The sequence below is a fragment of the Talpa europaea genome (genome assembly GCF_964194135.1).
Source record: "Talpa europaea genome assembly, chromosome: 2".
In the NCBI taxonomy this organism is placed as follows: Eukaryota; Metazoa; Chordata; class Mammalia; order Eulipotyphla; family Talpidae; genus Talpa; species Talpa europaea.
The window spans coordinates 67,861,578-67,879,125 of NC_140068.1; the positions used below are offsets into that span (position 1 = coordinate 67,861,578).

General features: G+C 35.0%; 1 protein-coding gene across 1 annotated transcript in view; it reads left to right on the forward strand.

Annotated features, from left to right (window-relative positions):
* The window catches only part of SLC17A5 (solute carrier family 17 member 5), a gene marked incomplete at both ends in the record, with an annotated part of 49,452 nt that overhangs the window by 14,961 nt on the left and 16,943 nt on the right, over positions 1 to 17,548 (forward strand). The window contains 5 exons of the mRNA XM_084227831.1: positions 2,605 to 2,801; positions 4,542 to 4,775; positions 7,623 to 7,710; positions 10,234 to 10,320; positions 12,778 to 12,896. Of these exons, the coding sequence (XP_084083957.1) occupies positions 2,605 to 2,801; positions 4,542 to 4,775; positions 7,623 to 7,710; positions 10,234 to 10,320; positions 12,778 to 12,896 (725 nt within the window). The remainder of the gene's footprint in view (positions 1 to 2,604; positions 2,802 to 4,541; positions 4,776 to 7,622; positions 7,711 to 10,233; positions 10,321 to 12,777; positions 12,897 to 17,548) is intronic.

Here is a 17,548-nt window from a genome sequence, read left to right on the forward strand (position 1 = left end):
ATCAACAACTTTTTATAAAGCCAGTAACCACTTATTTTAAATATCTCTTAAAACCTCCATCGTAATCTTTGTGGCATCTATTTTGACCTCAAAAAGTTAAAGTTGCCTGACCCATAACATGTAGCTCAGATTTTCAAGTAATATCACCAGTAGTTTGATTTATTTTACCTTTAATTTACCTATCCTTCAATTTCCAAGTGAGTAGTCTCACATTTTATTCACATGATGAGGTAAACCATAATCCAAATCAAGCATCATATGGGGGGTGGGGGAACAAATTACGTACAATGAAATAAAGCCACTGTAAATAAGGTTATAATGGAATAACAAATAGGATAGAGTCAAACAGAGTGGAATAAAATTAAGTTGAAGTAAGAAGATTACTAACAACTTCATCCCTCCCTTTCACATATTCCCACATCTAATATATGTAGGCAAATTCTTGTTAATTCTACCTTTAAATTTATATCAAATCTGCATTGCCTCTGCTTTATTATAGTTTTTTTAAGAAATTTTATTTACTTATTTTAAAGATTTTATTTGTTTTTGCATAGAAGAACTGGGGTGTAGGTCAGAGGTGCAGGGAAGGGAGAGGATTCACCAGAGACAGAGTGGGGAGCAGAGCAGGCAGATACACTGCTAAGGGGAGCAGCAGGTGAGACAAGAGAGGTCTGCTGCACCATATGTGGGTTATCTCCCTGGCCCTCCAGATGGGCTGTCAGTGGGCCTTCACAGTGATAGTACTTTATCCTAGTTTAAGCCATCTTTGCCTCTTACCTAGAAAACCGCATATTCCCTTAAATGATTACCCTGAGTCTACAGCTCCTACAGCCATTCATACTTCTGCACAAGCAGTGAGAAGTTCTTTAAACCATAAATCACTTTTTACCACTCTTTTCTGAAGTAGATCTTAACTTTGTAAATAATACTTTGCAAAGTAGACAGTACATAAATCTGGATTTTTCTTGCTCGAAATTACACATTTTAATTGCCCAAATTTGGCGAGATTATGAGTCCCCTGTCTAGTCTTCTATGTAGTGAAGAACACTGATAAAAAACATATGCCACCCTATAAAACATGCCTTGCAATATCCAAACTGTTCTTAGTAGGACAGCTTCCCATTCAGTGGGAGAGAGAACAAATGTGTCAAAATTCTGCTAATAAAGATGGCACAAATGGAGAGCCTTAGAAATGCAGTTATTAGGTGTCTAGATCTGATTTACAGATCTAATTAATGGTAGTGATGTAGCTGTACTGAAAAAGAAGTCAAGAATGTCATAGGAAAAGTATGTAAATTCTTGTGCAGAGGAAAAATTGATAATAGTTGTTAAGTGTGTGAAAGTCATAGAAAAGTGAGTTGGATCATAGTGTGTTAATATACACCTAAATATAGCTGTGACTTTTCATTATTGCTTCTGTATGAATCAGTGATGTGAATCAGGACCAAAAACCATTGTATTCTGAAAAAAATGTTTTCTTATCTGATGTTAGGTGAGTAAAAATACCAGAATTCCTGAGCAGAAGAAAGCATATGCACACACAGTTAATGTGAATGTGTTGTTACCAAATAAAAGCATATCTTTAATTATATATATGTATTTAACTTGTAATTACCAAATGAAAACGATGTTCATATAGTTCAAAAGATATTTGCCAAACACTCAGTGTTTTCTAAGTTTAGAGGTGTAAGACCCTGGATTAACTAGTTGTTCTTTGTCACTAAGGAGTTGATCCATTCATAACTTCCTGAATTCCCATTCTCCAATTGTGCAATTCAGGGTAAGAAAAAAGTAGGTATGAACAAGAGAGGGAAAAATAGATAAAATTCCTCTTCTCCAGGAGCCTTCTGTTATTGGTTCCTCCACCCTTGTTTGCCTTCCCTTTTTTTTTTTTTTTTTATCATTTAGTACAATTGTTTCCCTTTTTACTGTGGACTTTTTAAGCATGATCACTACTGAGCAACTGTCACAGATGCTGCAACTATCATAGATTTTGCAAGTTTGCTTCTGGATTCTTAAGTACATTTAGTTTAGGAGAGTATTAATCATGGCTTCTACTTCAAACCCAGTCTCTGAGGATACTTCTCAAGGTAAGAAACTTATGAAGGAGGGGTTTTATGTCCTAGCCTTGGCAGAAAAAATTTTGTGCTCTGCTATATTTGCAATGGAAAACTTCTAATCATCTGTGCTGAAGTGAGTTGTCAGCCACTTATTGGCCATGTTGTAAGTTTTCAGAAACAGTGATGCTATTAAACCCCTTCATTTAATATCTTATGTCTTTGCCAGCTAGCATGGATTAGTGGTTCAGTTTTGACTCTGGTATGGAAATTTTTCTGAGCAAAATTGATAAAGCTCTTGCCTCCATGTTTTAAGAAACTGTTCTTAACAGTTTAGGCTCTTTTGTATTAAATGTTTGTCAACACTATAGATACTGGGAAAAAAATTTTCTTTGAGAAATGTTTTTGATATTCTCAATATGAGAACAGAGAAATATTCATGATATGAATTTATCTGTGCACTTCTAGAAAGTAACCTTTTTAGTGATTTAGACAGTATCATCTGTTACTCTTTCAGTGAAAGTTTTCTCTCCACCTTTATTTTCAGCTCCAGTGTGCTGCTCTGCTCGTTACAATTTAGCAGTTTTGGCCTTTTTAGGTTTTTTCGTCCTATATGCATTACGGGTGAATCTAAGTGTGGCATTAGTGGATATGGTAGATTCAAATACAACTTTAACGAATAATAGAACTTCCAAAGAGTGTGCAGAGCATTCTACTTCCACAAAAGTTCTTCGCAATCAAACGGTAAGTGCCAGTTTTTTAAGAAAACAACCTTTATCCTAAAATACTTCCAAATAAATATTAAAGGTCTTTCTTCATCCTGTAGAAACCACAAGACTTTGTTCATATATACTCTGATTTATTTTCTTTTGTATTTTCCCAGGAACTGGTTGAATAGTAACTTGTAACTATAGCTATTATCATTATGCTTTAACACACCTTGCTCTGTTTGAAAAGTAGTTTTTCAGTTTCTTCTATAAACATATCATCCTTGAAGAGAATTTGGAAAAACCTGTTTGCTATATTAGAAAATTGGATTTTTTTATATGTTGCTAACTAGTTTTTATGGGACTATTACTTAATAACTATTTTATAAGGTTGCTGTGGTAGGAGAGCTTAGATAATTTCAACTGCAAGATGCAAAATATAGCAGACAATTTCTTAGAATATTCTTTTCCAAATGTATACATGTGTAATTTAAGATACAAATCATTTTTCCTGCATCATGTTAGAATGGAGTTGATAAGTATGTGTTCATCCTTTCTTCAGAATTAAGTTGTACATACTTTAAATATTTGGTTATCACATGGAGAGACAGTACAGGGAGAAAAGGTATCTCTTTTTGTAAGTCTGTTTTCATCCATTTTCAGTGTTCACAAAAGAGCCAGATCACACTTGGGTGAGTCTCCTTTGCCATTTACAAACAAGAACATTCAAGCAGGGAAGAGGATTTCTGCCCTAGCAAGCACACATACAAAACAGTGACTTCTCAAATATCTTTATATTTTACATGAATAATGTTGCTAAATAACGTATTTGGGCACATACTCCCCACCCCCACCCTTGACCCCCACAGTTACCTCACTCCAACCTATACACTTCAGGGACAGTACTCCTGGATAGTTTATGAAGTCCTAGAATTCTACAGATAAGCTACATATTGGTACCCTAAAAGGGATAATTAGGGCTTTGCTATTTCTTTTACCTTTGGCAAATGCTTTTGTTAATCTGGCTACTTACTTTCATTTGCCTTTCATTGACAGTAAAAAAAAAAAAAAAATCCTGAAATGATTCTTGACACATTGGTTCAGTTATACATCAACAGGTGGTGAACATGTCAGATAGTCTCATCAGTCACTAGATCTTTATTATTACCTTACTTTCTGCTCCTACTAATTAAAAGACATTTCCAACTAACACCAAATTTATGGCATGGTTTAAATTTTGGCTCTTTTTATTATGTACTGTATGCTTGTTTGAGTGCTTGGTCTGAAATGGGGAGATATTATTTATATGTGTACTAAGGCAACATTAAGTTAACATTTAGTGTGTGTCAGGTAATCGTTAGATGCCTTTTTATTTACTCTTACCAGATCGCAAATCCAGTAGTAATAGAGCTAGGTTTGAACTCAGGTCTGGCTCTAAATAACCAGTAACCTGTTTAGTAGCTTTCTAAATTAAGCCTGTGGCTCCTTTTTAAGCCTTCTTGGTCATCATTACCTAGCTTCTACAGCTAATCCTATAATCTAGTTTCATAAAATAGCAATCCTTCCTAAAGTCAATGACTTTTCAATTATTTTTCATTTATTTCCACAAATTGTCTGTCTGTATTACGGTGACTCACTCAGCCAGTAGAAAATTTGCATGTTCCTCAATCTAAAACAGTAGTTCAAAATGACATTTTTATGTACTTACATGCCAATAAGAAAAATGAACTGTTAGTCAGATCTTAAAGTTTTTTTCTTTCCTTTCTACTCTTTATAGGGTAAAAGGTACCAATGGGATGCAGAAACTCAAGGATGGATTCTTGGTTCGTTTTTTTATGGCTACATCATCACTCAGATTCCTGGAGGATATCTTGCCAGCAAAGTAGGGGGAAAACTGCTGCTAGGATTTGGGATCCTTAGCACCTCTGTCTTCACCCTATTCACTCCCATTGCTGCAGATTTCGGATTTGGAGCTCTCATTGCACTCAGAGCACTAGAAGGACTAGGCGAGGTAAAATTTTTTTCTCTTGTTTTTCTTCTTAGCCTCTCTCTCTCTTGTCTCCATAAAGATAACATTCTTTGGTATGAATGTGAACCAAACACTGACATTGGAAGATCATAGGATTTTTATTTTAATTGAAAAATAATTAACTAGAAAATAACCTGTGTAGATTTTGTTTGTGGTCACTCAGGTTTTGAGTGCGGATTCCGCAAAATTTAAATCTTTACTCAAAGACTAGAAAACATTTTCAGGGGACACTTCACAGTTCCATGTCCTCTCTCCTACTTTACAAGATAAGAAAAGAGTAAGATAGGCAATCCTTACCTTTTGAACTTTTGCCATAATTTATCTCTGCTCTATCATTGGTTGCTGAGATCTAAAACAATTTATACAGTAGATTGTCAAACTACCTTGTTTTGCTTTTTAAATGGTAAGAACAGATACTACAATTGATCTTAGTCAAAAGATGGAGAAGCTATTATTTTACTTTTAACTTTGTTATTTGTAGAACTTCCTCTTTATCATTTGTTCTTTTTTCTGACCTTCTAACAAAGGTCTTGTACTTAGAGACAAATAATTTATCATTTTACATTACTGTCTTTCTTTAGTACTATAATTCCTCTGGCCTTGTTCCTGTTTTTTAGAGTTATTATTAATTTTTATCTTTTTTCTGTAAGATTTTTATCATTAAAAAATGTTAATTTCTTATCTTTTCCTTTTCACTCTTTTACATTTATTATATGTACCTCCATCTATAACTAATGATCTTTTTCCATTTTGAACTTTGAACTTCCACCCTTGAAACTGAGGCATTAGGTTTATTTTGCTCTCTCTTAATTATTTTTTTAACCCAAACAAGTGACCTCTGGATGAGGTGTATAACATGAAGGTTATTTTGGTAAAAATGTTTCATGCTGTTGAAAAACAGTAGACTGGAAGTTATAAAATAAAAGTTTAAATAATAATGTCACTTTATCTAGTAGTGAAACCCTAGGTAATTCCTAGTCTATAGACTTAAGTTTCATCATTTTAAAAATTAGAACTGAAATATCTGCTCCATCCTCAGTCATAGTTAAAATGTGAAATAATTGCTAGGATGGTTTAGAAATTGTGAAGTACTGTCTAAATTTAAGATTTTATCACTTATCTAAGCATTCTTATTTTGTCCTTTTCAAACCCTTTTTGACTACAAAATGAAAATTACCCCCCCATCACCAGATTCTTCTCCTTACTTAAGAAATATATACTTAATTATGGTATATTTTATTCTGATCTGGATATTGAGTCTTTTTGGTGAATGTCTTCCCCTATTTTTTAGCTTCCTGCCTGTTTGTGCCACTAATTTAGCATCTTGGTATATTGATTATAATACTACTGCTATCCCAAGTTACCATTTTATTTCTAAATAGAATCTAAGTTGCGCTTATTTTTAGGTTCTTTTATATTTCTCAGTTCCTCCAATATGTATCAGATGTACATTATCTCATGTACGTGTCTCATGATTTGTCTTAAGGCAGCCTCTTTCATCCCTAGCATCTAATTCATCATAAATATCCTACATTGTCCCTAGGATTTTATAATAAAGTTTCCCACATAATCTCTGTGAACATTTTAACTTTTACTTAACTTTTACTTAACAATTGACTCATCAGGTATTTCATGTAGGTTTTTCATGACATTGGTTCTTATCAATTTATATTGCTGCCTAAATAATTTTTGCCTTCCATTGGTTTTTCTTTCTTTGCATTTTGGAAAGAATCAGCAGAAAGTACAAAGAATTAAGCTTCTATTCTTCTGTCTATTAATAATAGTACTAGTACCCACTTATCCTTACAATAATCATGCAAGATTGGAAGTTTTATTTCTGTTTTTTTCAGATTTTAAACAATGTAGTTCAAGGAGGTTAGTTAATCTTTCTGAGACTGCATAGTGAGTGGTAAAAGAGCTTTGAATCCACTTCTGTGAATTTACCAAACTGTTCCCTCCTGCTCTCCTGTGGTGTCTCCTTTTCTCCTGCTCTTCTACCTCTCTGTGGACCTCCTTTCCTCCATTTTTCCACTTTCCTAACATAATAAGTAATTAGCATTTACTAGGCTAGTTATCACCAGGGGAAAAAGACTATAAAAATATAACTGAATTTATCCTTTTTATAGCCAGTTTTCCTATTGTTCAAGTCAATTTAAACCCTCTTTAGTAATCTAAATTATTAGCTCAGTATTTTTTAAAGTTATATATTGATAACATTCTCATTTCTTTCAGGCCATTAATAACATGAATGAGTAAAATTAACCATGAGGGTGATCCGTTTGTCATCATTCAGTATATTCTTTCAAATTTATTGTAACCCTTACCTTGCAATCCTCAAAGCAGTTGACAGAATCCACAAATCTTTTTTTTTTAAATTTATTTATTTATGCATACAAGAGCTGGGGTGTAGGCCAGAGATACGGGGAGGGGAGTGGTTAGAAGAATCACCAGAGACAGAGTGGGGAACAGAACAGGTGGATTGACTGAAATACACTGCTGAGGGAAGCAGTGGGTGAGACAGGAGAGGTGTACTGTGCCATGTAGGTCGCCTCCCAAGCTGGGGATTGAACTCGTGCTGCAGTGGCTGCGGATTGCTTCATAGTGCTGATGCTTAACCCCTTGCGCCACCACAAAGGCCCAGAATCCACAAATCTTTGTTCAGATTTTGAAATTACTTTGTTATAAAGTATTTTTCATTGATACTGTAAAGACATCTCACTTTATAGAACCTGATTTGACTCTTATTCAGAAATTTCTCTTGCAATGAAATACTCAGATGAATTTAAAACACATTGGGTTTCAGCAGAAATATCTTTTCCCCCACCTTAGGGTGTTACATTTCCTGCCATGCATTCCATGTGGTCTTCTTGGGCTCCTCCTCTTGAAAGAAGCAAGCTTCTTAGTATTTCATATGCAGGTGAGATAACTATTCTTATAAAAATTTTTGCCACAATTTATGTGCGTATCAATCTCGAGGGAAATGTGCCTACATAACACGAATCATACAATGTCAGATGCCTCTTTTAGGGAAAAATAAAGTTTTGGGATTATAACCTTGTTATTAATGTTTCTCTTTGGCTCCACATATAGCAGTCTGGCTTAATTGATTCATGTCATTTCTCCATCTGACAACATTGATTTCAAAACATGTTTTTTCTCAGATGTTCATATAGAGAATGCAATGTAGTTTTTTTCCTAAGGCCAATTGCTGCAAAGTTGAGCACTTTTGTTCTTAATTTGTGATTTCCAGTTTGACAGCTTGGTAAGCATATCACAACTTTTAACCCCTCCCTTTAAACATCTATTTTCCATCCATTTATTTACATCATTTTGATGTGGATGATAGAAAGCATGCACTTTACATTTGAATTCTAATTTTAACAGATCACACAAGAACGTCTAATCTTTCTTCTATTAGTGGAATGAAAATTGTTTGATCTGGCTGCCTTTAGATACCATGTTTAAGAAAGGCCTCTCTGTAGAGAGTTTTAGTGACAATCCAAAGGGTAAGAAGAAATCAGTCATGCAAAGAGCAGAAAAAAGAGCATTCCAGCCAATCAGAACAGCATTTGCTAGAACTCTCAGGCAGGAAATAATATAAGGGTTCAAAATAATGAAAAAAGTGTGGGTGGTCAGAACATAATAAATAATCAGAATAATGGCATAAGATGAGGTTAAAGAAATAGAAAAGAGTCAGATCATATCAGGTCTTTCAGGCCACAGGATGGAATATAGATTCCCCCCCCAAAAAATACTAAGGGGAGACTTGAGATGTTTTTAATCAAGACAGAGACATGATCCAATTTATAATGATTCATTGTAGCTATAGAGATTGACATAAGAAATTTGATATTAAGTTCAAGAACTGGCAACCCTGTACCTATTGAATAAAGTCTAAATTCGAACCAGGGGATTCTTTACAATCTTTACTTCATTTTAGCTAGCCTTGTCCCTTCTACTCAGTGTCTGGTATGGAATAGATACACAGTAACTAGTCAACCCCTTTTCAGCCTTTTTCTTCTATTCCTTTTCTTTACCCAAATGAAATTTGTAGACCAATTGTCTCCTTTCCTACTCTCATTCCTTTGCTAATACTGTTACATCTGTCTCTATATCTTCTTTCTTACCTTGTTTATATGGTACCAAATCTTATCCATCTTTTTAAAGTAACAGTAGTGCCACTTAACATCTTTTCCTGATCTCTGGAAGTCAGAGGTAATATGTCCTATATTTGAACTTCCAGATTATTCTGTGACACTTAATGCTTTCTTAAAAAAAAATAAAAGGGCCTCCGCGGTGGCACAGCAGTTGAGCGCTGGGTTGCGAAGCTGCCCAAAGCCTCTGCAGCGCTGGTTCGACCCCTGGAGGAGGGTCCCACATGGCGCGCAGCCCTCTCCTGCCGCCCGCTGCTCCCCTCAGCAGTGTACTTCGGTCCTTCTGCCTGCTCTGCTCCCCGCTCTGGCTCTGGTGAATTCTCTCACCCTCCCGCGCTTCTGACTATACCCAGTGCTTGTATAAATAAATAAAAATAAATCTTAAAAAAAAAAAAGTCTTTAAAAAAATAAATAAATAAATAAATAAAATAAAAAAGATTTATTTTATTTATTTATGCATACAAGAGCTGAGGTGTAGGCCATAGGTATGAGAGGGTGAGAGGGTTCATCATAGACAAAGTAGGGAGCAGAACAGGCAGATCTATTGAAATACACTGCTGAGGAGAGCAGCGGGCCAGACAGGAGAGGTCTGCTGCACCATATGGGTTCATCTCCCTGGCCGGGAATAGAACTCATGCTGCAGTGGCTGCCGATAAGTGCGGATAGCTGTGGATAGCTTCATAGTGCTGGGGCTTAACCCTTTGCACCACCAGGGAAGCCCAACACTTAATACTTTCTAACATGTAATAATTATTTGTTTATATTTATCTCCTAGATGATCTAAAAATTTGAGACTGGAAATAATGTCTGATTATTTCAGCTCCTACTACCTACTAAGATATCTTGTGTTTGATGATTAAAATGAATTTAATTATTTGTTTATCTGAAACAATTGTTTGTATATATTTTAGGTAAATTAGTTTATTAAAAGCTTCATTTTTATTTCATCAGGTATGCTATGTTTATTAGCTCTGAGACCATCTTTGAATCTCTCTTCAGACACCTAGATTTCTAATATATGTGGCATTTTACTAGCTCATAATTGGTTTTATATTGATTAATGCCTTCTAATCAATCAATAACCACATCATTGTAACTAATATAACTACATATTAATGCATACATTTTACATATTTTGGGGTTTCTAATAAATGATCCTTTAAGAGAATGGTTGATTTATATTTACATGTAACTAAAGCTCCTAAAGCTACTATCTTCTTTAAACAATAGATCTGTCCCCTCTTTATTCATTTTCCTCCAAAGTTTATAAATCTTTGTTGTTCTAGGAGCACAACTTGGAACAGTAATTTCTCTTCCTCTTTGTGGAATAATTTGCCTTTATATGGACTGGACTTATGTCTTCTACTTTTTTGGTAAGTTTATTCAAAAACTTAACCTAAATTATAATGAAACAAATCCAAAAATGCAATAATAGTCTAATAATCAGTTAGAAAAAAAATTCCAATTCAGTGAATCAATAATTTCCTAAACCACAAAGCTCTAAAAATACTTACTGGGGCCTCCCCGGTGGCGCGGCGGTTGAGCGCTGGGTTGCGAAGCTGCGCGCGGCCTCTGCGGCGCCGGTTCGATCCCCGGCTGCTCCCCGGCCACCGGAGGAGGGTCCCGCGTGGCGTGCGGGCCTCTCCTGCCGCCCGCTGCTCCCCTCGGCGGTGTGCTTCGGTCCTTCTGCCTGCTCTGCTCCCCGCTCTGGCTCTGGTGGATTCTCTCGCCCTCCCGCGCTTCTGACTGTGCCCAGTGCATGTGTAGACAGAACAGGCAAACAAACCAGCAAACAAATGAGTAAAGCATGGCTCTATTAAAAAAAAAAAAAAAAATACTTACTGAATACCTGTTTTTCAAGTGATAACATTAAAATGACCTAACCAAGTTATGACCTGATGTTATTCAGTTTTGGAATATTTCCCAACAGAAACTACTGTTGAATCCAGAACTGAAATGCTATACTCACTGTCAAAAATTCCTATTAGATATTATAAAGATGTATATTTTAAAAATATCTCTTCTCATGCTAAATAAGTTGAATGCTCTCACTTGGTAGTTATAAATCATTTTTTATTTAGTCCCAGGGCCTTTCATTTTTCTATCTCATTTACAAGATGATACGTCAGAACCAAAAAAACAATAAACAAAAACAGATACCTGTGGAAATAATAGATTGTAGAAATTTATTTTTTAAAAGATTTGTCTGGTAGATCCTGATAGTCAAGATCATTTGGTTAAAAGCCGTTCTCTTCAAAATTTATAGGAAATAGGGACTGGAGGATATGAATGATGATGTTTAGGGTACAAATGTATAACAAAGAGTTTTAATATTATAATATAAGTATGTCCTATGATAAATTGAAAACAACAGCAACCACACTGCAAAATATGAATGTATCAAAGTTAACAGCTATACTCCCTAAATTTATGCAATGTTGCATGTCAAATTTATCCAATTTTTTAAAAAGAAAAAATATATAAGAAATAATACAGATATGGGCCTCCCCTGGTGGAGCAGGCAGTTGAGTGCTGCGCTGTGAAGCTGTCCGCAACCTGCAGCGCCAGTTCAATCCCGGCCAGCTGGCATGGGTCCCACATGGCACAGTAGACCTCTCCTGTCACGCCCGCTGCTCCCCTCAACAGTGCATTTCGTCAGTCTGCCTGTTCTATTCCCGGCTCTGTCTCTGGTGAATCCTCTTGCCCTCCCATTCATCTGGCCTGTACCCTGGTTCTTGTATAAAATAAATAAATAAATATTTAAAAAAAAAAAAATGAAATGATATAGATAACCAAAGGCACACTAGGAGGAGGGGTGGGGAAAAGAGTAGGATCAAAACAAGGGAGGGGTGGGAATTTTATGGGACTATAATCAAGATGAAAATGCATACATTGTGCAAAAATGAAAAATGATGTAAAAAAAGTACAACATTTAAAAAATGATATAAAAATAAAATGGAAATACAATTAAAAAAAGAAATAATACAGATAGCATTATCCCATTAAAGAATTTTGAGAATAACTTGAAACTAAAACTAAACTGAAACCAACTTTTTTACTGAAGTAATATTGATTCATAACAGTATATAAGTTTCAGATGTATACCCTTTTATTTTTTTAACAAAGTATCCCCCAATTCTTGCAAAAACCCTTTTAAAAAAAAAGATTTATTTATTTTTACAAGAACCACGGTACAGGCCAGATGTGTGGGAGCATGAGAGGATTCACCGAGACAGAGCAGGGAATAGAACAGGCAGACTGACGAAATACACTGCTGAGGGGAGCAGCAGGCAAGACAGGAGAGGTCTGCTGTGCCATGTGGGATTCTCCCCAGCCGGCCGGGATAGAACCCGTGCTGCAGAGGCTGCGGACAGCTTCACAGTGCGGCACTCAACCACCTACACCACCAGGGAGGCCCCTGTATACCCTTTTAAATCAATATCTGTATTGCTACCTTATGTTCACCATCAGATTTCTAGTTTCTATCCATCATCATAAAATCAGCCCCTTTTACTTATCTACCCATCTTCCCTTCTGATAACCACTATTTTGTTCTAAAAGTTTGTTTTATTTAGTTCATTTGTTTTGTTTCTTTAGATACAACACATGAGTAAAATCATAGTGTTTGTCTTTCTCCACCTGACTTATTTCACTAAGCGTAATACCCTTTATGTTCATCCATATCGTTGCCAAAAGCAGGATTCATCTTTTAATAACTTGGCAATACTAAAAGCAATTTTACATTGATTTTATAGTTACATAACTTTCTTTCCAGACATGTGAAAATTGCTGTTGGTGCATTCTAATTTTATTTTAACTATTTTTTTAAGGTATCATTGGGATCATTTGGTTTATTTTATGGTTCTGGTTAGTTAGTGATACACCGGAAACTCACAAGACAATCTCTCAGTCTGAAAAGGAATATATTCTTTCATCATTAAGAAACCAGGTATGGACTGTGGCTCATTTTAAATACAATTTCAGAATCTTTGCCTCAGAATTGATACCAATTTTTTAAATAGATATTTCTATCGCGTGTGTTCTAGGCAAAGTAGAGCAAATGAAATAAATGTAAGTATTGGTTTGTTTTGCCTAAGAAAATCCAATATTACCTATATTAAATCTATTAAAAACTGTATTTCCATTTTTAAGTCATTTTAAACTTTCTAGGTAATGATTATCAAGTGAGTCTTAAGTTTGTTCTTCTTAATTTGTAGAAAATGTATTGTAAGAGGAATTTTATAGCTACATTCTAAAATGTTGTTAGAAAACTAGTATGTTTTATCTATATTTTAATTTAAAGTGATTTAATTAGGACAACAGCACATTTATTATAATATATAATAATAAGCTGGATATATATCGGCTTGTGCCTTTGCAGTAAATCTTTAGGAAAAAATATATCTTATTAAAGATAGATTTTTATCACCTAATTAAGCACAGTTACAAGTCAGAAATAAAAATGTGTCATAATTCAATATTCAAACCATGGAAATAAAATATTTGCATTTTAGGGGCAATAAAAAGTACATAAAAACATTGGTGAAAATTTAAATATATACAGTCTTTAACATCCTTACTTGTTTCATAGTCACTTTATTAGTTTAAGACTGTAAAATAGGGCCTCCCCTGGTGGCACGGCAGTTGAGCGCCGGGTTGCGAAGCTGCCTGCAGCCTCTGCAGTGCTGGTGCCATCCCGGGCCGCCAGCGAGGGTCCCACATGGTGTGCAGACCTCTCCTGCCGTGCCCGCTGCTCCCCTCAGCAGTGTATTTCAGTCCATCTGCCTGTTCTGTTCCCCATTCTGGCTCTGGTGAATTCTCTCACCCTCCCGTGCTTCTGACTGTGCCCGGTGCTTGTATAAATAAATAAATAAATCTTTAAAAAAAAAAAAAAAGACTAAAATATTTCATCTAAAGCTTCTTTCACTTTTTACATATAGTAAAACCAGGTAGTCATTAAAGCATTTATTCATTCTCACTTCTTTTTGAGTCTTTAAATTTTGGTACAGCATCTCTCTATAAGCTTCTGAACTTTAAGAAATATGACATCTCTTCATCTTTGCCAAAAGTTGGTAAAAACTTAAAAGAAATCAGCAATGTAATAAAGTTACTTTGAGATCTTAATTTTCTCCCTGATGATTATGATATGAATCACCCACTTTTCCCTCTAAGGGATAGATAAAAATAATTTGATACCTTATAAACAGTCCTGCTACATAAAACTTGGTATGTTTTGTCACATTTTCTTACAGTGATGGTAAATATCATGCCTCCTCCTATATAATACTTCGTTTTTATCATTATTTTTATGAACTTAGGAAACTTTTTTGTTTGTTTAACTTTTAAACTTTAGGTTTTTAAAGATTTCTTTATCTTTATATGTGTCTAAATCTGCCCATTATCAAAACCTAAGGTTAGTTTGTTTTTCTGTATGCTTCAGAAAATGGAATATTCAGAAGCAAGAGAAGTTTGGAGGATTAGGTTTCCTAGAATCCCAAATTGCATTCTTAAACCAGGTGATGTAGTTGAACACATCCTAAGATACTGATGTGTTACATGAAACTTCACCTTTAAATTATGTCATCTACTGTACTGGATTTATTCTTTAAATATTTTTTACAAATTTACTATACTCTAGGTGTTGATGCCTTCTGACCAAAGACCTTCAGTAATATATCTATTGTTGAAGAAAGTTGGGTATTTTGGTTTGTTGAAATAAGAGAAAGTACACCATATAGAACCACGGAAATTCTAATAAGAGTTGAGAGAGGAGCTTGTTTAGACTCCTGTTAAGACTTTAAAGAGGGTTTAAAGAATCAGTGTTTTACACTGAAATTGGTTCTGTGGAAAGTAGTAGCAATTCTACGATTATCTTCATTTTTATCTAGAAGGGTAGGCTAAAGCTATAATTGCTAGAAAAGCAGAGGTCACTCATATTAGCTGGGAGAGGAAGATGTTTGCTTCTTTTTGTGGTTTGTAGCATTCTTGGTCTTGTCTGTACTCAGACATGATTATGGAGTGGTCTTATTTTTCTCTCTTTTCATCATGCTTATAGAGTGACTTTGTTCAAGTTCAGTGGAAGAACACCATGGACTAGCTGTTAGAAACAGGCCAGTTCAGGTAACAACAGCCAGGGGCTGCTTTTTTCTTTCTCACTGGTAAGTCTGAACAGAGTTTTGAAAGGGAAATTCGAGTTAACCAGGCAAATTGGGGGAGTGAGAGATGTTCAGGCTTTCTAGGCCAAGAAAATGATGTAAGCAAAGGTACAGAAGAAATTGGTTATCTGCCAGGAAGTGCAGCAATTAGATATTGCTGACATGTGAAAAGAAAAGGCAGAGAGTGACAAGAGATATAGAGCCAGGCAGAGGTCAGATCCTGTAGGGCTCTGTGTGTCTCAATGAGGTGCTTAGTTTTAATTCTTTAGGCACTGAGGTGCCGTGAATTATTTGTAAGCGAAGTGACAGAATAAAGTTTTAATTTAGGCAACTCACACTGACAGTTGTGTGGAAGGAAGATAGGCAATAGGTAAGTAAAGTTTCCAATAGAGTGCTTTCTCAGTTATCAGTACTTTCTATTCAAATAACTTTGCTTTCCAAATGCTGACTACACAAATGATCTGAAAAATTAAAAGATATCCTTCCCAATGTATTTTCATTTATCAGCAGTGACATTTTAAAAGAATGTGATCTCTGATAAGAATTTTCATAACATTTTTACCAAAATGTAGGTATAGTAAAACCATGGGGTGAGAGAGAGAGCATTGCTTGATTAACATGTCATTTGTGACAATAATGTTTAGAAACAGTAGCAAGAGACTGATTTCTAGGTCTAGAAAACTAGAAAAAGCTATTTTGTACTTTATTAAGGTCTTACTCTGTTGCCCATTATGATAGTCATTAACCTGGTGTAACTATTAAATTTTAATTTAAGTTAATTTAAAATTCCACTCTTCACTCACACTAGCCATATTGCAAGGGCTTAATAGCTACATAAAGCTACCGGTTACCATATTGGGAATTACAGATATAGAACATTTCCATCATCATAGAAAGTTCTATTGAATAATGCTTCCATAAAACCTTGGGGACCTGATGGGGTAGTTCTATACTTCCAAAACACTAACAAGGATGTAAATCAGTGGCACTTCAATAAAAAAAAAAAATTTAAAAAACAAACTTTGACATGATGCTTAAAGGAAAAAACCCTTAAGGTGTTTTTTTTTTTTTTTAATCTATTGGATACTTGGATAGTTTCTCCTAGTAATACTTTAAAACTTCATCTTTATCATAAATATTTTTATAAATGAAGACTACCACATGGAATATAACTTACAGTGTGGAAATACTGCAAATGGATCTCACAGTTCTAATTGGGAGAAAAGAAAACTAGTTTTGTAGCCAGCTTACAAATAAACACTAAGCTATAAAAAAAACAGATGCACATCATGTTATTCTTTCCAAACTTTTGTGGACCTTGTATTCTTACAATAAATTGCTTTTGAGCACCTGCCACATGTCAGGCTTATGTATTAGACGGAGGACTGGTCTTTGTTTTTTGGTTTTTTTTCCAAGCTCTATAGAGCTATAATTGACAGATAACATTATATAAGTTTAAGGTATGCCTTTTTATTGAAAAAATTAATCCATTTACTCACATTAAAGTAATTATTAAAAAGTAAGGACTTACTAAAACCATCTTATTAATTGTCTTCTGAAAGCTTTAAAGTACCTTCCTTTTTTCTTCCTCTCTGTCTCCCTTTGTGAACTAATGTTTTCCCATTGTGGTATACTTTGATTCCCTTCTCTTTTTGTGAAGTATCTGCTGTAGACTGTTGCTTTGTGTAAACATAAGGCTTTCATAAAACATGGATATAACTGTTATTTATGCTGATAACAACTTCAATTGCATGCACTCTACTTTTCTATTCCCCCCTTTAATGTTTTTGATGTTACAGTTTACCTCTTTTTATATTATATATTCTTTCACAAAAATATTAGAGCTATATCATTTTTAATACTTTCACCTTTAACCTTTTACTAGAGTAAGTGGTTAATACATTACCACACTGCAGTATTACAGTATTCTGAGTTGGACTGTATACTTACATTGCCAGTGTGTTGTTTGTTTTCATGTTTCTGATTAGCATCCTTTCATTTCTACTTGAAGGGAAGGGCTGGTGGTGAACTCCCTTAGCTTTTGTTGTCCTTAATTTATGAAGAACAAGTTTGCCAGATAAAGTATTCTTAGTTGACAAGAATCCTTAAACATTTCCATTCAAATTACTTTACTATCAAATGTTGACTGCACAAATGATCTGAACAATTAAAAAACATCCTGCCTGATGTATTTTCATTTATCAGCAGTGGCATTTTAGAAGAATGTGAGCTCTGATCGAACTTTCATAATGTTTATGGATAGATCTCTCCTCTGGAGAGTTTTCCTCTTAGCTTGTTGAGCATAGCAGTAGGCTTCATTTGCAGTGTTCTCCACAAACAGTTCTACAATTTGTGCTGGGATGAAGATGGCTCCCTGTTCCTCCAGCATCACATGAGGGTCTGCCTTCACTGAGACTTAGAGACAGCCTCAAGAAAACCCTGGGCA